At 37.4% G+C, this 21229-nt stretch overlaps 1 protein-coding gene across 1 annotated transcript in view; it reads right to left on the minus strand.

The window, feature by feature from the left end:
• TBXAS1 (thromboxane A synthase 1) overlaps positions 1-21229 on the minus strand; it is a 126173-nt gene that overhangs the window by 41890 nt on the left and 63054 nt on the right. The window contains exon 6 of the mRNA XM_083366047.1: positions 14886-15173. Within this exon, the coding sequence (XP_083222173.1) occupies positions 14886-15173 (288 nt within the window). The remainder of the gene's footprint in view (positions 1-14885; positions 15174-21229) is intronic.

The following is a 21229-nucleotide window of genomic DNA, read 5'->3' on the forward strand; positions in this document are numbered from 1 at the left end:
AAACTAAGCTTAATTAAAGCACGCAGCTTTATGGTTCAAAAGGATACTTCATCTGCTAATTCTTTCACTATCAATTAGGAGAAAAGAGACGGGTGAGAGGTCGCAAAAATATGAAACTTAACCTTCAGGCATGTTGCAGAAACAAAAATAAAATGACCGTGACTGGTGCTGTTATTAATAATAATTTGATGGGTCAGTTAGCCCTAAGATGAATCAATATGTGTGGCATTTTACAGAAAGAGAAGAAGAAAAGAGGTAGATGGAGCAACAGCAGGAAGCTCCTTCCTAAGTTGGAGATAAAGAAATGCTTCTAAACAGGCCTGACTGCTGAATATTACAAGAGTTATCATCTTGTGTGGGTTGCATGGGGCTTTATTTTGTGCTTCCCTGCATGGAGCGAATGCTGTTCACAGTGGAGTTGCGGGAAACAGTCATTAGTATTTATTCAGAGAGCAGTGAGTAACTGTTCTAAAAAAAGCTTCGGATAGCAGCACCTAGAAAGACTTGGTGTATTTTAATTCCTCTAAATTATTATTATCATTTTTTTCTTTGCAAACACATTCCCCATACCTGCCTTGCTCAATTCCAAGTCTCAGTCCAAAACTAGAGCTAGATTGAGCAATCTGATTTGCAGACAAATCCACAGAATGATTTTGAAGTGATTTAGCTGCAGTTCCTTTTGTAGAATGGTTGTTCTTCTCAAGAAGCTACTCTTATGAGGATAGGATAGGATAGGATAGGATAGGATAGGATAGGATAGGATAGGACAGGACAGGACTCTTTATTGGTCAAGTGTGATTGGACATACAAGGAATTTGTCTCTGGTGCATAAGCTCATAATGTACATATAAAAAGCAAGTAATAGGTCATAGATTATAATCATAGTTACAACCATTAATCATAAGTTACAAAACAACAATTGATAAATCATAAGAAACCAATAGGAGAACCTTTCCCAAACTGATACCTTGCAGTTTGGACCAAGCGTCCCATTTAATCAAAGTGCCGTGTGTACAAAAATAGCGTGTTAGTAGTTAAATATTAGGCTAGGTCTAAGGAGTCACAGGAATGCATCCACTATGGAAACTCACTAGGTTAAAAAAAGAAACCTCACGCTTTGTCAGTCCAACAGTTTTTTTGTAAAATTTTTTTTATTGAAGATAGAGTATAATATCTGCCTCTTCAAACTACTGAAAGAAAGTCAAGATAGAAATCTAACAAGCAAAAGTAAATATTTGTTTGCTTATGTCTTAATATACAAAAGAGCAAGCACAGCATTGCTGTGATTGGATCAGTCTGCTTGCTTCCCTTCAGGTTGTAAAACATACAGAAGTCTGTTTTGGAACTAAGTATTTAGAAATTAATGCTGGGAAAGCAAATATATTGTTTCTGGTTTGGTTATAGAGAGATCCACCCTTTAATTTCTCTGCTACGCCCTTTTGAGTGTTTGCTCCTTTAAAAATAAAATACATTTATAAAATAAACGTAAATCCAGAGAATGTACTTGTAGACACAGCAGATGGGCACTTCTAACCATAATCACTTCTGCAGATTTGAAATGCTGAAAAGCAGCAGCTGAAATTATTTTCCTGTCCAACGCTGCTGAAAAAATTGCAGTAACAAAACATCCCTGACTCCACAGAAAAGAAAGGATCGTTAGTGACAGTGCCTTTTCCAGTACTGTACTAAAAAAAAGGAGATTCTAATAAAACGTTGGTCAATTTCATCACTGCTTCTTATGTTTGGGGTATTTAGGAGAAGTTATAAAGCCATCAAACCAGTATTTGTCTTCGAGGACTAGAACTAAGAAGCTGAGAAGATGAATAAAAAGAGTTCCTTGTAATAGGAAAATTGAACCACAGAATCTCAAAAACAACAAACAAAAATTCCTAGCTTTTGAATAATTTTAGTTATCCCATATTTGAACTATTCCCATATTGAGAGTAAAAAATAAAAATAGCCCCTTTTTGCTGCATGTAAAAATGACAGTGTGAAAGTTAGCTTTGCCAATATGGTAGCAGTTGTGAAGCAAAGTGGTCAGTCAAATAACTGCACACTCCCCAAACGTAGTTTAATTAGTTAATTGGAACCTTCTTGGGAACCAATATGCTAAATGGAAAAAAAAGTGTTGTTTGTCCTTCAGGATCAAATTGCAAATAAAATGGTTTTCTAGCAATCTTGTTTTCAGAAGATTGTGCATTCGTATCTGTGTATCGAGTATGTTTCCCAAAGATCTGTCTTCAGCTGATGTCTGAAGCAGGAAGAAAGGTGGGTAAAACTCAGTTAGATTTCACCTGTACAGAATGGGGCTGGAAGAGATCAAAGGGAAATCCAGAACAGTAAATTCAATGAATACACAGCAGTTATTTAAAATTGGTTTTAAAATTATATTAATCCTGGTTTTCCAGGGAGCATTACTATTTTTAGAACCTGTCCCTGATAAATTTTTTGTTTTGCTTTTCATGGAGAAAACAAAACAATTGTTTTGCATACATGGCTTTATAAATGCTGCTTGTGTAAAAGCTACATTCTCTGGAAGAGGGGGTGAGTTTCTCTGACTGTGGTCTGTGTGTAAGTGAACACCAGGTCATTGCCCCTTTCTTCCAGTGACCAGTAAAATCAAGTGAACACGATTGCTGCTTAAAATATCAATTTAAAAGATACACAGTGTTAAAAACTGTCACTCTCTGCAAAAAGTATTTTTACAGCCTCATTGTTACTCATGAATTGACAACATTATCTCCTTTAGAAAAATGGAAGAATAGTGCTAAAAATACAACCATGAATGAAACATGGTAGGATGAGTAAAAATACATTTTTTTTTCTTATATTCAATCATTTTCAGTTCTCAGACACTGCCTGAATAAATCTGTGCAGTTTTCTTGGAAAGGTCTTTCAGAAGTGGTTTGCTGCTGCCTCCTTCCTAGGGCTGAGAGAATGTGACTGGCTCAAAGTCATTCTACCCTCATGCTTTAACCACCACAAGAAACTGGCTTTATAAGCTACCGTATTTCCCTGAAAATAAGCCCTAGCCTAATATAAGTCCTACCCCAAAAATAAGCCCAAGGGGTGGGCATGGCCAGCACAAGTGGTGGCAAGCGCGTGGAGGCTGACAATGTCTGGCAGTAGCTGCAGCCTGCTGGCACTTTGGTGCAGCACAGGTAAGTCCAAGTGCAGAGGCAGAGGCAGGGGAAGGCAGGCGATCTAGATGCGCTGTGCACTTTTCGCCCAGAGGAAGACTGGAAGCTTCCTCTGCTTGCGAACAGGGCACTTAGAAACCCATCAATTCACTCCATCTCCAAGTGCCCCATTTGCAAGCAGACAAAGCTTCCAGTCTCCGTCTTTTCTCCATCCGGGCAAAAAGTGTTTGGGTGCCTATGGGACATTTGGAAATGGAGCGCTCCATTTCCAAATGGCCCATAGGCATTCAAACACTTTTTGCTCAGATGGAGAAATGATGGAGACTGGAAGCTTTGTGTGCTTGAAAATGGGGCGCTTGGGAATGGAGAGATTAGCCCCATTCCCAAGGGCCTCATTTGCAAGCAGACAAAGTTTCCAGTCTTCCTCTGGGCGAAAAGTGTTTGGGCGCCTAGGGGGCACTTGGGTTAACCCTCACTCACCTCGCCTCATGGCAGTGGCATGGTGGGCCACGCGGCCTACTACCACGAGCAGAAGTGGGCTGGCAGCCACATGGGCTCCTGCTGGATGGAGCTGTTGGTGCCACTGCTGCGAGGCGAGGCACATGTCAGGAAAAACCTAAGACATCCCCCAAAAAGAAGACCTACTTCCTGTTTTGGAGGCAAAAAATATATAAGACTGGGACTTATTTTTGGGAAAACACAGTACAATTCCTCTTTTACCTTGCAGCTGAGTAGAAAAATGGAGAAAGTGATCATTTTAAATAGAAAAACAGCTGGAAGAAAATGGTATAAGCAATTCTACCTTCTTACCCTCCTCTGGCCTTGCTTTGCTAAACTCTCAACCTTCCATCGTTACATTTTATTAAAATGACAATTACAACATTAACAGAGGGAGCCTCTTTCATCATACAAGGTCCTGTTTCTCTTATATAAATCACACATTTGGGGTTAGAGACATCAGAGAGAATGGCACTATTCTGGCTCAAGCCTCCAATTAAATAGAGCCTTAATTATTTAATGATTTGAAATATTCACAGAAGACAAAATTGTTATAACAGTTTGTTAATTGTCTCGAGACTATGAACAGTGATGCTCTGTTTCTGTACCTGCCATCAGAGATTCAGGATTTATCATCAAGCCAATCACATCTGGTTTTTATCCACCAAGCTTTTTACACGCAGAATCTAGTAGCAGAGAAACTCAATGATATACTGTAAATAACCTGGGTAGAAGACAGAGGAGTTAGACTTGGCAGGGAGATTACAGACTGCTTTTAGTTCCACATCAAACTATAGATAAGATGCCACTTTAGAAGGTTCCCTTTTGTCAAGCAAGCAAGGAAGGAAGGAAAGAAGGAAGCAAAAGGAGCAGTACAAAAGCAGCACGACAGGAAAAATGCCTCCTGGAACTAGCCTTTGGGGTAGAACCAGAAAATGTTGGTACTCTACAGAATTGTCCTGGAAGGGGTGAGATACTGCAAATATTATTTAAAGTACCTCTTTGGCAACAAAATGTTCTCAGGTTCCAGATTTGGGCCATCTATTTTTGCTGATCTATTTATTAAATCCACTGCTGTGCTGCCAAACAATCAAAGCTCCATCCTAGACAGGAATGGCTCTCAAAGGCTTCCTGTTTGGGCTTGAACTTTTTTTTAATGCAACAATGGAAATTTGGATCTGCTGTTCTGCTCTATAGGTCTGGCGCCCCCCTTAGTTGCTCTTTAGACTCACCCATAATAGTAGCATAGCATTCAGAAGTTGCATATTCCCCAAAGATAGGTTGAGACAATGCATTCCTTTTACCTACCAACCCCAGCAGTCTATTAAATTCTTGGCAACAGCAAATACAGAACCAATTTAAATGCTTTTTCCAAGGAGGTCTTTCTTTCAATATGCCACCAGCTGATTCATACATTCTGCTTCCCTATGAAGCTGTTCTGTAATCAGTAACTTCTTGGCTCCTCCATATCCAGCTAAATCAACAATCTTTGTTATTTTCCTCATGCAACCTTTAAGTGAGGCATCTACCGCCATTTCATCCATTATGCTGAGCAAACTCAAACTAACCTCATCAAAACTTGATCGAAATGTGTAAATTCAACCACAAGAGATTATAAGCAATCATCTATGGCTTTGTATGATGTGGAACCAGACCAACTATGGCTTCATAGGACTTGGTACTGATTGTGAAGCTCCATGGCATCACCTTAGGCTGTTAACATCAATTTTCTCAATGGTCCCACAGTAGTGCTTTTACCTTGTATCCATCATACATGAAACATCCTAAAATTGTTGTTAGGTACAACAATGTAAAATGCCCCCATTTCAAACATTCAAAAAGGCCTGACATCTGATTAATTGTTCTAACTATCAGGAAGTTTCTCCTTAATTCTAGGTTGGTTCTCTCTTTGATTAGTTTTCATCCATTGCTTCTTGTCCTGCCTTGAGGTGCTTTGGAGAATCAGTTGATTCCCTCTTCTTTGTGGCAACCCCCTTAGATACCCTAACACTGTTTTCATGTCACCCCTAGTCCTTCTTTTCATTAAATTAGACATACCCAATTCCAGCAACTGTTCCTGGTATGTTTTAGCCTCCAATCCCTTAATCATCTTTGTTGTTCTTCTCTGTATTCATCTCTGTATTGGATAAGGCATGTATGTTACGAGTGGTAATGACCTTAGCATCAAATTACAAGCTGATAGGTAGAAAATTAAGATAACAAAGAAACTATCTATGGATTCCTTCTTGTTCTTTTTTCCCCCTCTTACCATCTAGGTGTGGCTCAATTCCCTCCCCAAAGTCATCAATATAACACTCTGTGAGCTGCCCACGACAGAAGTAATACTAATCTGAAGTGATGCCTGGTAACTGCAACATGTAATTTCAGACTGAAGGCACCAATTTGCTAGTCAGTTTGTAGTGACACTGCAGTATTACTGTAACAGACTTTCTGCACAATTATCTTCATAGATTAGTATGCTATTCATTCTGTCTGCGGAGAAGGGAGAAAAGAATATGATAAATTTGCTATTTCCATAATAAAGAAGGTGTTCGCCTTTGCCCTAAATCTTTTGAAACATGGCTCTCAATATTAAATAAAATACTTTCTCTGCAGAAAATTGTGAGATTTGTGAAACTTCGTTAAGAAAACAAAAGATTGCATTCACTTGCATAATCCAAGTTAAAGAAAACATTAATTTGACAGAGAGGGAGAAAAAAGAAGTTTGGCAAGGTTAAAAAAAGAAAAATTTCATATTTTCCAAGAAGCATTTTTAGCTGATCATAAAAAAAATTGATACAGTATGGGAAACTGGAATTTTACTTTATTGTTATTTTTTAAAGATCTATCTTGAGTCCCACTGTTAAAAGATAAGAAATTAAATAATGAGTTTCAACTAGTCTAAATAATTTCTGGCAATATTTTTTTTTGAAACACAGAAACAGATTTTGAATTTCTTTACTCCTCACCTCCATTTAGAACAAGGAAATAAAATCAGTAGGAACCTCATTGGATTCACATATTACAACAAGCATAGTTTATTGACTATGGACTGTTGAATTAAGAATAACTGGCTCAGTTTCCATACCATGCTAAGTTCCAAATAAGGGCATAAAGCATGTTTTAGGCCAGAGTTCTTAATTACAAGTAGCATGCTATGAGTCTCAGTTAAAAAATACTGAGTGGAGCCCATTCAAAAGTACATTTATTTTATTTACATTTAAATTTAAATTTAAATTCAATTTGATTACTCTCCATACTAGTTTTTCCCTTCTGGATCATTTTAAATTCCATAATTCATAAGTATCTAGGGGCCATATCCAAAGGTTTGGCATACAGTATACATACAAACAACTTTCTGTACATACAAACAAGTTTCTGATAATATAAACTTACAATAAGGTAGAATTAGCATATCTGATCGTGTTTCCTGTCTGGTCTAACTAATAAGCCTGACAGAGTAGAGTTACGTTATGTTGCTCTACATTATTTAGCAGCTGGAGTTCAAGTTTGCATCCTCAGTTTTAACTTTGGTGGATTTCCGTATCCTGCAGCTAAATCAAATCATTATTTATTTAATTGGATTTAAAGGCTACCCAGTTCCAAAACAACTCTGAGTGGTTTACATTTTAAAACTAAGAAGACTGAGCTTTAATCTCCCCTTTATAGATTACATTCTCATATTTTTACCATAATCTGTGGACATCCAATAACAACAACAAATACATACACGTTTGCCCTTTATACTTTTAGCCATTTAGAAATTGAGAAATGGGAGAGCAAGTGGTCAAAAATACAGTAGAAAGAACAGGTCAGTGGATAAAAGAAGTGTTCTAATCATTACAGATTTTTCCCCACATTCATCTAGAAAAAAGAAAAATGCATGAGACACAAAGTTGCTTTGTAGAATTCCAATTACCTCTTTGATCAACTGATAATTATTTGAGGTCAAAACATTTTCTAAATTTTCTTTTGTTTCAAAATCCCCTTTTATCTTTTTCACAAAGATGATAATTTGCCAAAGAAACTAGTTTGCTGATTAGAGAATGGAAAAGAAATTAAGGTGAACATCTAAATTTATACTTCCCTGTATCAAAGAGAAAAAAACAAAATATTTTCTTCCCAACAAAATTTTCTTAGTATATACCGACACAATTTTTTTTTAAAAAAATCAATCTCAGCTTTCACATTGTGCTAAAGTAACTTCAGTATTAAAATCCTGTTGAATTAGACTAATGCTTTAAAGTTAACCATTCTGCATCTACTGGAATGCCTTCTAATTGGAGAACATCTTTATCAGAGCACCATCAGATCTGGGATAGAAATTCCAGAGTTTCTAGATGACAGCAAAATAACCATCTTTTTGGTTATTATGACCACTAGGAGGCACTAGGTGACCAGTGTAATCCTATATGGGACTTATCAGGCAGAGATAGCCAGACATTTATTCTATGGGGTTCAAACCTTCTCCTGGGGATTAAACTCACAGAGTCTAGCATTTTATATGATTATGTACAGGGCATTAGTTTCAGAAGCTATCCAGCTCCTGGCACTCAGTGATGCTGCAGAAGGGTTACATAAAATCTACGAGAATGGTATGAATCATTCCTTCAGAGAGATATGGCCTGTGGTGGCCAATGTCCCTGAAAACATCCTCCAGAATGTAGCTGTGTAAAAATAGAAAGAGATAAGGGGATGCAACATAACGTAACTCTACTCTGTCAGGCTTATTAGTTAGACTAGACAGGAAACATGATCAGATATGCTAATTCTACCTTATTGTAAGTTTATATTATCAGAAACTTGTTTGTATGTACAGAATGTTGTTTGTATGTACACTGAAAGCTTATGCATCACAAATTCCTTGTGTGTCCAATCACACTTGGCCAATAAAGAATATCCTATCCTATCCTATCCTACCCTATCCTATCCTATCCTATCCTATCCTATCCTGTCCTGTCCTGTCCTGTCCTGTCCAGTCCAATCCAATCCAGTCCCAAATCTAACAGTACAGTTCTTCCACCTTCTCCTTTACAATCCAAGAAACTAGGAGGGTCCCTTCTTGCCCTGCCTATTATCCAGTTGCAGGCTATGCCGTGTCCTCACTGATCATTCCCTGGGTGGCGTTTTTGACCTTTCCCAGATAACATTACTGAGACTCTAAGGGAAAGTAGGCTTGACAGATAGTCCTTGCTTAATGACCCTCATTGGGATCACGATTTTTCTTGCAAAGTGAAGCATGGTTGAAACATCACATGTCTGCATTACTTAACAATGGCAGTTCCAGTAGTCCTGGTTGGGTTTGTTAGTTAAGCATCTTGCATTCCTACCCTGCTGCACTCATCTTTGCTTCAACTCCCCCTACCTGATTATTTTGTCCTATCTCTTGCACTGCTGCCTACCCCCACTCCCACTGCTGCTGACCTTCACCATCTTCTTCCTCCCACTGCTGATGAGGTGCATCTAGCCCAGCGGTAGGCAACCTTGGCTCTTTTATGACTCGTGGACTTCAACTCCCAGAATTCCTGAGCCAGCCATGCTGAGGGGAAAGGGAGAGTTTCCAAGCTGAGCCATGCTGGCTCAGGAATTCTGGGAGTTGAAGTCCACGAGTCATAAAAGAGCCAAGGTTGCCTACCCCTGACCTAGCCAATCAATCATATACAGATGGTCCTCGATTTACAACCAGAATTGAGCCCAAAATTTCTGTTGCTAAGTGAGATATTTGTTGAGTTTTGCCCCACTTTATGACCTTTCTTGCCACAGTTGTTAAGTGAATCACTGCAGTTGATAAAGTTAGTAACCTGGTTGTTAAGTGAATATGGCTTCCCCACTGACTTTGCTTGTCAGAAGATGGCAAAAGGGGATCACATGACCTTTGGACACAATGGTCCTAAGTATGAACCAGTCACCAAGCATCTGATTTTTGATCACATGATCAGAGGGATGCTGTAACCGTGGAAAACAGTCATAATTCACTATTTTCAGTGCCACTGTAACTTTGAACAGTCACTAAAATGAACGGTTGTAAGTTGAGGACTACCTGTATATTTAAAGGAGCTAATAGTGAAATGTCTTTTATGTATATTCAATTCACTTTTTAAAAAATCCTAATAAACACTAGAAGAATATAAGAATTCTTCTAAGAAATAATAAGCAATTTCATTAATTAATAATTATGAATTCGTTAGTATTTGATTACTATTAATAATTAGCATTATTTAATTGATATTGATAATCATTAATTAATTATAATAAATAATAAAAATAAAAGAAGAATCCCATCTTTTGAAGATTGGGTCAAATCATTTAACTTAAAGATAAGGCAAAGGAATTGATCACAGTGGCAGGAAAAGCCCATTCCTAGGGGCAGAGTATGGGACAAGAAACCCGGAAATAGAAGGAAACAGATGTTAAAGGCAAGAATATACAAACAAAGCAAGAGCAAAACTAGCTGGCTATTTCATGACCATAAGAAAATCCCAAACATACTGATGCATATAACAAACCCCAGGGGATATTCACTTGTTTGTTTTTTTCTATAGCCATTCCTTGTGCAGATAACGCTGTGACTTAGCTATTAAAGTAGTTTCAAGTAGTTTCAAATGAAAATATTTATTATTATTTATAGGGCACAGGGCAATGCAGTTCCAACCTAATCAAGTAAAACTGGGTATGTTACAAATATGTAACTTGATGGTTGGAGTCCAAGTCTTTTTTTTTTGAAAGGGGTTTGTGTGAATGTGTGATTTTGTGGGGAACCAAAAGATATAGTAATATTTGGAACAATGTAGAACTAAGGTTAGGATCCTGTACTTTCAAGGGTTCGGTGGGAATGGGTTTGGGATACAGGTTGCCTTTAGAAGAGGGAAAATTATGTGTTTTCCTGTATTGGTGTTTTGTCACCGCTTTTTTGCTCTGGAACTTACAAAAAGGGGTTCGAGGCTACATGAACTTTCATTTCAGATCAGGCAGATATCAGCAGTGTTTCCTACTGCATTCAGCTAGTGCACGAATCAATAAATAGAAAACATGCTAATTCAATCCAGCAGTATAGTCAGCTGCAGAAAGTAGGGTATACCAAGAAATGCAAAGCCAGAATCCCTCTTCATTTCACTGAAGGGTTTCTGCTTTACATAACCATCACATGCAAGCAAGTTTCCATGCTTTTGGCAATTTGTATTTCAGCTTTCACTTTGCACAATTATTGACAAATAAATGGACTCTTGATTCCCATTAATGCTACCCTAATTTATGTACATACCTGGAGGAAAATTTCCATTCTGACTATATACTCATAACAATATACCCGTACAATCTGGAACATTTTTTAAGCCACAGCAACATTAAATTGTTGCCTAATTCCATCAGTGAACGCTTCTAGGGATTTAGTATTTCTTAATAAATTAGACAAGCATTCTTATTGGTATTCAGACTTTGTAAATAGAATGTGCATAATTTAGGGTGGGGAAGGAGGGTTAGTTGATAGAATACAATTTCGTGCCTAGAATGTATTCTGTCGTTTATCTCTGTAATATACAGGTCTGGTTCATGGTTTATTATGTGGCTCGTTTGGTTTTGATTTAACATGTTGTTTGAATTTAGTAAGTTATGGTTTGGTAAAATATACCAACTTCCTTCCTTCTTCCCTTTAAGAAGAACTGGCTTTTTCAGCACACTGTTTTGTGGTTATATTTTTATGTTGTATAATAGGGTTTCTTGTTTCCAAGAGAGAGGATTTTGGCAAAGTTATTGTCACTGGTTTGATTTTAATTCCTTGTTCTCGTTTTAGTTCCAATCGTCTGTACTCTGTAAATCTCCTACAATTGCAGTTCAGCTGATGTGCTCTATATAGTAATCACATAAATGAATAAAATATAAATAAGGGCACTGCTTAAAGAGGTGACAACCATTTTTCTAAGTTTCTAGCACTTGCAAATAGCTTTGCAAGGAAAGAAGCTGCTACAACAGGTTGGGGCTTCGTCAATCTAGGAAAATAGCATTTCAGAATAAGAGGAACTGATGCTTGCCTTGACCAAAGACTTTTAGCGATCTCTAAGGAATATAGTGATTAATAGTACTTGGAGAGACTAAAGAGACCTATTCTTAAGTGTAAAATAACTAATGTTCAGATTGAACATTTATCTTTTAAAGTTTTCCAGCCTTTTCAAATTTAATTCTGCAATACTTTACAGAAATATGAAATTGCGCTTTATTCCAGAAAACACAGTGTTCAGTGTCTACTGTCAATATATATCCATAAAACAATTTAACCTGATCAATCATTGTAATAATTACAATGCCTAAGTCACTAATATTAAATCTCCTGTGCCTGACTTATAGTATGAAACATCCTATTTACTTGGAATATTTATATTTATAATTCTCTCCCTTAAAGCAAAATCTTCAAAAGATTTTGAATTCCCCTAAAATGATGAAAGCATTTCTACATCATCAGAAAGTTTACATTTTGGAGCAAAAGAATCTTATGGCTAAAAGACAACAACAGAATACTACTATAAAATATACCTTAAAATACATAATTTCATACACAGCTTTGAAAACTTTAAAATTAAATTCATGTACACAATTCTCAAAGATTCATTGATAAGACAGGGATCTTAAGTTATATACAAAAATATGGTGGGTTTTTTTTGAACTTGTAAAAATGCCATTAAACAGAGGAGAATATATATATATATAAATAAAGAAATACAGGATTTGGCTGGAAAGTAGAAACTATTCATGATTCAATATCCTCTGTCATAAAGTTTCATTTTCTTGAATGCTAAACTAAATTTACATATGCCCTTTATTTTCTAGACTTTAAGTGGATGTGGTGAGTAGCTCTGAAAAGAGCAAAAACTATGGTGGGGTGCAGCTATGAAAGTAAAAGGGAAGGGAATAACAGAAATATCTGTCCATCAAAACCTAATTTTGAGACTTTACCCTTCATCTTGACAGGCAGAATATACTTCCATCCTTTTGATCTGATGAGGGGAGCTACAGAAATTTGACAATCTTCACCTTGAAAATGGAAATCTTCCCAGTGATCCAAGCAAATAGTAAATGTTTATAAACAGTGATTTAAAAAATGAAGCTTGGCACTTGTCTTCCCTAGGAAAGAATTGGTGATTTTGTTTTATTTTTCCCCCCTAACTTATATAAAACCCCTTTGCCGGCAACTGAGGCTCTACCATGTAGAACACATATAAAGAAATAAAAGTACTTTGGTGTTTTGTTTTTGGACAGGCATATTATATCTGTTTGCTGCACTTGCTTTTGTTGTGTGCCTACATATACACTATAGACTCTTTCACGTCTGGAACTCCTCTTCCAACTTCTATTTACACCGCAGTCTCTCCTGATACATGCAGCCTTTACAGCAGCATATTGATTCAAGAAATTGTAGCTTCCGTAGTTCTGGGTGTAAAGTGCTTTGAGACTACATGGATGTCATTAAATATATGCAGAATAATGCGGTCATTCCTGGATGGTTTGTTGACGAGATCATCTCTGTACGTATGACATTCAGTTTCTTTTAATAGTCAGAGAAAGCCATTTTTGTTTCTAAATGGTTCAGTGCACAATTTAAAAAATAAAATACTACAATAGGTGGCATGATCCACAAAAATCTTTTCTTTTTCATTGTTGTCTAGAAACTCCATGGAAGGAAAAGAGTTTTTTTCCCCAGGGATATATCTGGGGCTATAATTGCTATGGTATCAAACCTACAGTGAAACAGACTAAATTCTGAAGGAGAGGATGCTTGAGTGTGTGGCCTGTCTGCTGGTAGCATTAAATCATGGCTTGCCACTATGTGTGAATTTGGCCAATGTATCACTGATATAGGGGTAGGGAAACAGCCTTGCAATGTACTTTTGTTCTCTACAGCAACAATCTCAGTGAAGGAAGGGAGACATGTTCCTCCATCATGGTCACTGTCATAGGTGAGGGTGTATAACTTTTGGGAATCAAGAGCTATAGAACTGTTGAATAGAATGCTACATGTCATATTTCAAAAATGGATTGATTCAAGATAGAAAAGATGGTGGGGCCAAAACAAAAGAAATGCCAATGAAGATTCTCAGCCATTCAGTTTATGGTTGTCCCAAAGGTGCTTTTTCAAGAGGTAACTGGACTTTCTTTGTTTTTCCTTGAAGATGTTTTGCTTCTCATCCAAGAAGCTTCTTCAGTTCTTCTTGGATGAGAAGCGAAACATCTTCAAGGAAAAACAAAGGAAGTGCAGTTGTCTCTTGAAAAAGCACCTTTGGGAGAATAAAAGAAATAGTTATTTCCTTTGCCTTTACGTTTAATTAAAATCAAATTCCTTTTAATGATTTGCTCCCAAATATTGCACATAGCATGGCCCTTCATCTGAATCAAATAGTTCAGAACTACATATGTGGATAAGATGGGACTAAATTGTAGACATAATATAGAAATTTGATTTGCATTTCCTTTTAATTCTATCTTTTTGTAACAGGTGGTCTTACTATTGTTCTGTATTTTATATATTATATCCTGATGTGGGTTAATAGATAATCAATAAAGTAGTGCATTCGGTAATTTTTCTTCCTTTTATGACTTTAGAAATGCCAAGGAAGAGGACGGGGAGGGGGCGGAGGAGGAAGGGGGCACTGAAGAATATCCTTAGGAAGTTGTTTATCAAATGATTAAGTACAATTACTGAGAAAAACTGAAAAATGCAGGGCCAGATGATGTATTACAGGTCACTGGCAGAGTGTACACTCTGATGCAAAAGGATTCCCAAGTTCAATTCCCAAGTTTAATACTTGGAATACATTAAAGAACTGAGAAGAGGTTTTGTCTGAAATTATGGAGAACTGTTCCCTAGCCAGTTGATAGAATAGACAAATCAATGGCCTAGCTGAGGAACAGTGTCTATGCATTTGCAACTGAATGCATGCGCTTGAGAAACAGATACTTCTGGCTTGTGAAAATATTATAAAGCATCTTTTCCATTTACAGAGATAATTGCACTGACCTTCCATCTGGAAGGGATCTGGCTGTCTTGCTTTGTTCACAATAAAGATCAGAGATAGGGCATGGATTTGCCCTGATCAAGGTGGCTCAATCTTGACTGAAATATGCATCTTAAAATATGCATGCTTGGCCTGTAACCCACATTTTAAACCATCCTATTTGTCTGACTTTATCAAGGGCATCTCACTCTCACCACCCACCCTTTGTCCAAAAGGAGAATGGCAGTCAGGATGCCCCACTTACATGTTTTGAAAAGAAGCCATCCACCTCTTGCAGCAGCTTCTCCTGGCATTGGGGGTTGGTAGCCAGCAGGTAAGTGCCAAAGGAAAGTGTGCTGTTGCTGGTTTCATAGCCAGCAATTAGGAACAAGGAGGCTTGACCAGCTATCTCATCATCATTCAACCACATCTGCTGCTTTTTTGGCAGAGCTCCAGAAATATCATCTTGACTGACTCTGTCCGATTGCTCCATGATGATGTCAGATGTCTGGATACGCGCATCAAGCATCAGCTGGAGAAAGTCTCTGTGTCTCTGTAAAGCATATTGTAAAAGAAATTAAAAACCAGGAGTCTGGTAGTCCTTATTCCAATTAAAAAAATATTTAGAACTACAAATATATGGACCTTTCTGCCCTGCAGTGTAAAAGAAGTTACTAGTTGAACAACAAGGTACTAGCTAGATGGATATATATTTACAAGTAGTCTTCAACTTACAACTGTTCATTTAGTGACTGTTCAAACTTACAAAGGCACTGAAAGTGACTTATAACCATTTTTCACATTTATGACCATTGCAGTATCCCCATGGTCACATGATCAAAATTCAGACACTTGGCAACTGACTCATATTTATGACGGTTGCAGTTTTCCGAGGTTAGGTGATCACTTTTTGCGACCTTCTAACTAGCAAAATCAATGGGAAAGCCAGATTCACTTAACAACCGTATTGCTAACTTAACAACTGCAGGGATTCACTAAACAACTGTGACAAGAAAAGTAATAAAATGGAACAAAATTTAGTTAACAACTGTCTCGCTTTGCAACAGAAATGTCGGTCTCCCTTGTTGTAAGCCATGGACTATCTGTATTCTGACTCTTTCCATGTCTTTCCTACAGAAGTCAGCAAACCCTCTTTTCTTCACTGCTTAAGTACTGTAATCACAGCCACATTTTCTAGTCTCTTTTTAAAAGGAGTGATGGGTAACCCACAGGCTGTATGTCACATTTCTTCCCCCAGGACTGAATCACTGATTTGGTAGCAAACTACTGTTTTTAACGCTGCAAAATTTTGCATTATTTTTATTGTTGTTACTTGGCTAACATTAAACCCCAAATAGATATGGGAAATCACGAGTGCCAGATATGGGAGGTGGGGCTGAGGGATGGATTAGTCCCCAAAATTTCCCTGATGACTTCACTGTATCATGGTGGCAAGCTCGGTGAGCTAAATATATAGCAATGAGGAAAATGTAATACATCACTTGGGGGGAAAAATTGCCTATCTTCATATAAAGTTCAGAAGGTCTCCTTCTTCTGCCCAGATAAACTAAAGACAGACTGGAGAAGACAGCATTTTTTTTATTTCAATTTTCTTTCGTTTTGAAAAGCAGTTCAGCAGCTTGAATTTGGGATCAGATTCTAAATCTTTATGGTTATCCTTAACAATGAAGTGGGAGAGCTCCATGCCCAGTTGTCCAACAAATGTAGCTACAGCTACAAATCACACTAACCTAGGATTTCCTTTAATGTTGGTTTGTTGGACAAAGTAAAGCCACTCTTGAAAGCCAGCAATGACTTGTGTAGGCAAAGTACTTGCTGGCTTATTTTCCTTCTTCTTTTTAGCTTCTACTAATAGACTGATTTGGGAGAGGGCATGTAAGCTCTCCCAAGATTATTCACATGTTATACTATGTCAAAAAAACCAAAACAAAGCAAAAACACCCATATTGTACTTTATCACAAAACATAGATCTAGCAACACTCAGCAAGTAGCCTCTGTTAAACTTAGACTGCACCTAGAAATAGCACAAAGTCTTTTTCCTTGGCTATATGCTTCTTTGAATCCAATATTGAAAATAACCCATGAACATCTTAAGATACATGTTGCCTTTTTCAATTAGCAGGCTATATCTCCTCCCTTAAACAAAGGCTTTTTAAAAAATCCTTTCTAATAATATTAAGCTGGTGCTGACTCAGCAATGCATATGACATTCTCTTGTTTTCAGCTCCCTTCTCCAGAATCTGCCTTCATGGTTGTTTTTTTCTGTTTAGCAATCACTTTTTAGTGACCTGACCCACTAGCCTTCAGTCCTCCATAATTTGTTTGTTAGATTCATATCCTGTCTTTTCTCTAAGAGCTCAAGTCAATTTACAGGGGTATCTCTCTTACTTTCATTTCCACATGTTAGGCAGGGCTGAGAGAAATGGATCCCAGTTCAGTTTCTATAGCTCAATACTGATTTCAACTAGATTTCAAGATCCTACTGTTAAAATTTATACAACAGGGATCAAGATACTCAGTGATGCTTAGTATTTCAAGGACAGTCTACAAAACCTCTGAATGTCAACAGAAGACAAGTTTCTCTCTTGTTTGCTGCCATGTGATATGAGAAATATAATATTTTAATATTTCTCATAACACATATTATAATATTATAATCTTTTAATTTGTTTTCATTTTCCCCCACTAATGCCCGTACTGTAATATTTCTCCATGTTTCCATTGGCCAAGTTGGATTTAAACAAACTTTAAAATGCTTCTCTAACTTTTAACACTGTCCAAACTCATAAAGATCCTGGGAGGAATACATTAAAAACAGTGAGAAACATTACAGAGGAAAAAAAATGTTATGTGTACATAAGATTTTTAAAATCTCCATGTTGGGGTGGGGGTGGGGGATTCAAAATCCGTGTTATCTAAATGATACAAAAATATGCAAAGGAGCTTATTGGCAGAGGGGGAAGGGAATCAGAACAACTGGATATATTTTCATGTCTTCTGGCTGGTCCCAATAAAGCTGTGAGCCATTTACATTTACCCATTTAAAATTAGATTAATTTTAAGGTGAATAACATTTTTTGACTAGGTGAGCATATTCCATATACCATTTGTGTTGATATTATATGCAGCAAAATATTTTCCCTCTTTGCCCTTTTTACAAGATATGATATTTTGGGTGGGTGGGTGGTTGTGTGCCTTCAAGTCAGTGTTGACTCCTTGTGACTGCCTGGACTAGTCCCTGCAGTTTTCTTGATAAGATTTTTCAAAAGTGGTTTGTCATTGCGTCTTTATTAGGGCTAAGAGAGAGTGTCTGGCCCAAAATCATCCACTTGTATCTAAGGCAGGACTAAAATTCACAGTCTCTCAGTTTCCAGCCTGGTGCTTTAACTATTACACCAAACTGGCTCTCATAAGATTCATTAATTTTGCTTTATTTTTCTACAGGTTTCTCTAAATGCTTGCAAGGATCTAAGTGTGTGTGTGTGTGTGTGTGTGTGTGTGTGTGTGTGTGTGTGTGTGCTGACCAAAAGACACAAGCCCCAAAAGTACTTGAAAGTATACAACTAGATCTGTGGTTCCTTAGATTGTACCTACTGTTTCAGATTCTTACCAATAATCTGTCTTAATGGCAATGTTGCAATCTTACATTTTCATCACCATTCAGCTCTTGCCCTATGCATGGGATATTCAATAAATAAATATTGCTGAAAGCAACTTTCAGCAGAAATCTACTTGACAACAATTTATTAAAGCTGGCATGGACATTTAGTCTAGTTTCCCATGCACTGGTAAGTACATTGTGGCATTAAGTCGTTTTCAGTTCTTGAAACTCTTGTGTAATTTTGTCAGAAAAAAAAAGAGATGCAAAATAGTTGCAAATCTACAATTACTTCAGATGCTAGTGCAAGCTGAAACAGGGTTGATTATGCTTCCTTATAACAGTAAAAAAGAGCAAACTAAATATTTCAAATTACATTCCTGAAATCATGATAGGAAATAGAGGGAGGGCAAGAGGCAGGAGGAAAGGGCAAATGAGATAAGAGTGTGAAGGAATAATTCATTATATAGGTCAAAGGGCATTATCAGATTATTGAGATGGGAATGGTGAGAAACAAAGGAGCAGAAATATTTAACATACTGCACTTTGACTCTACAGCTGGTTAAGTGGCATGACTCAGCTAGAAGGAAAGGCCATCCATAATGTTTCTTGGGCAGGAGGGGAGGGGGTTGTTCAACAAAACTGATTCTGGGCTCTCAATCTAAATTCTGAGGAAATAATTGGCTTAGCCATTTCCAAGACCTGCACCCCATTTCCCTGATAAACTGCAATGTCTCTTAACATCCTATATGGATAGTCCATAATGATTAAGATAGCAATATTATAGGAATGTAATTTGCTGTTGGCTGGATACAGTGTTTACAATGGAAAAACAATATCAAAGCATTAAATTCTAGTCAACTGATGGTAATAAAGGATATTGATTGATACTACAGCAGTATATTTCTGCAATTGTTTTTTGGGGGGACCATATTCTACCTTGTAGTATTGCAAAATTCCTATCAGAATGCACAAGACAACTATATTTGCAACTATATGTCAATGACTCCATTAAACTATTTACAAGATAAGTTATGAACAAGTCTCACCCTTATGTAAATGTTCCTTTTGTCCACTTGTTTTAAGCAAAACGCCAGAATCTCCATGGATCCACATTTTGCTTGATCTGGGAGGCAATGACTGCTGTATTCAGTATGAAGTCACACTATTAAATATACTCTGAACAATACTCCAAGTTACTGGTATGTCCCCATCCAGATTTCATCATTTCTTAATTTCAGCAAAATAGCAAACTATGGCTAATTAAAACCTTTGAAATTATGCCCAGGTGAGAGGGAGGGAAGGAGCCATGTTGGAAAGAACACCAAGAGTTCTAATATTTAATTTATTTTTCTGTTTCTTTGTTCATTCACTCATTCGAATTTGTTGGCCATTCAATTTCAATGGACATCTCTAGCAAGTCTGATTTATATCCCCAGAAAAATATATCCAAATTCTAGTCAACAGCTTGCCAGGGTTAAAGATAGCAAGGCAGGAAGAGGAAAAGCTGGGAAGAGTTATACAAATATTATGCAAGTGACTATAGGAGATAAGGCTGAGAACAAGTCAGCTAACAGTGTTGTAAGGACAGCAGAATAAAACAAGATTTAATTTTGCATTAACCAAATATATGACAGGACAATATAGTCGTTAGTATATGTTCTTGTCTCATTTAAGCTGTTGTGATTGTAATATAAGTGTTTTATATATTCAGATTGATTTTAGATTTTCGGTGAGTGGATCCACTTCCAGAGAGGATTATGTGAGTGGGCAGTCCCTTGACACAGTTCCACACTGAAACCTTGCTTTGATAGGTCTGTAAAACATTTCTCCTCTCCCACTGAACCAGCATTTATTTATCTTTATGTGTATTCATGGGTGGTATTTGACATGGATTTAGGGATTTTGACAGATAAAGAGGGAAAGAATACTCAATGGGAATGGGGCATAATGATCTTACTCCCTGCACTTGCTTTAAAGCAGTGTTTCTCAACCTTAGCAGCGTTGAGATGTCTGGATGTCAACTCCCAGAATTCCCCAGACAGTATGCTGGCTGGAAAATGCTGGGAGTTGATGTCCAGACATCTCAAACGTTGCCAAAGTTGAGAAATACTGCTTTAAAGAAAAACAAAACTACTGAAAGCAATGGAAATGAAAAAAATAACCTTTGAAGGAAAAAAATTAATAATCAACACATAGTGCACCAATGTTAACTTCTTTACTTGCATTACTTGGTCACTAAATATTAATTTAGCTGGAACATAAAACTGCTCTACTGGCCAGGATTTGTCTTGGTCTAAGATTCAGTTTCTCACAGTGGCCAAACAGGTGTCCCTGGGATGCTTGCAAGAGGAATAAATACAGATAGACATCAAGATACGATCCTAATGGAGCCTGCCTATTAGGGCCACATGTCACAATGGCCGTTAAGCAAAATGGCCTTGCTTAACGATCTTTACCCCTCACTGGAGAAGAGCCTAATGCTGGGAAAGATTGAGGGCAAGAGAAGAAGGGGACGACAGAGAATGAGGTGGCTGGATGGAGTCACTGAAGCAGTGGGTGTGAGCTTAAATGGACTCCAGAAGATGGTAGAGGACAGGAAGGCCTGGAAGAACGTTGTCCATAGGGTCGCGATGGGTCGGACACGACTTCACAGCTAACAACAACAACAACCCCTATTTTCCTGAAACAGCTATTAAGCAAAAATGCACTTTGTTAAAACAGAGTTGGGTGCTTCAGGGTTGTGGGAGACCCTTGGAAGTCTAGCATAGGCTCAGGGCTGCCTCTGCAGACTTCATTAATGCAGTGAAATTAAGCAGTTTGTCACAAGGCTGCCATTTTAATGCTCCCTCAAGTGGGCAGTATAAAATGGTGGCTTTTTCCAGGTTGCTGCCATGTGGACTATTTTGCTTCTTAAAGAAGCAGTACAAAAAGCTTCTGAAAGCTTTTACAGCACCATGCAGACCTTGTTAAATTAGCAAAATGAAAT

This window comes from Vipera ursinii (assembly GCF_947247035.1).
Source record: "Vipera ursinii genome assembly, chromosome: 6".
NCBI lineage: Eukaryota > Metazoa > Chordata > Lepidosauria > Squamata > Viperidae > Vipera > Vipera ursinii.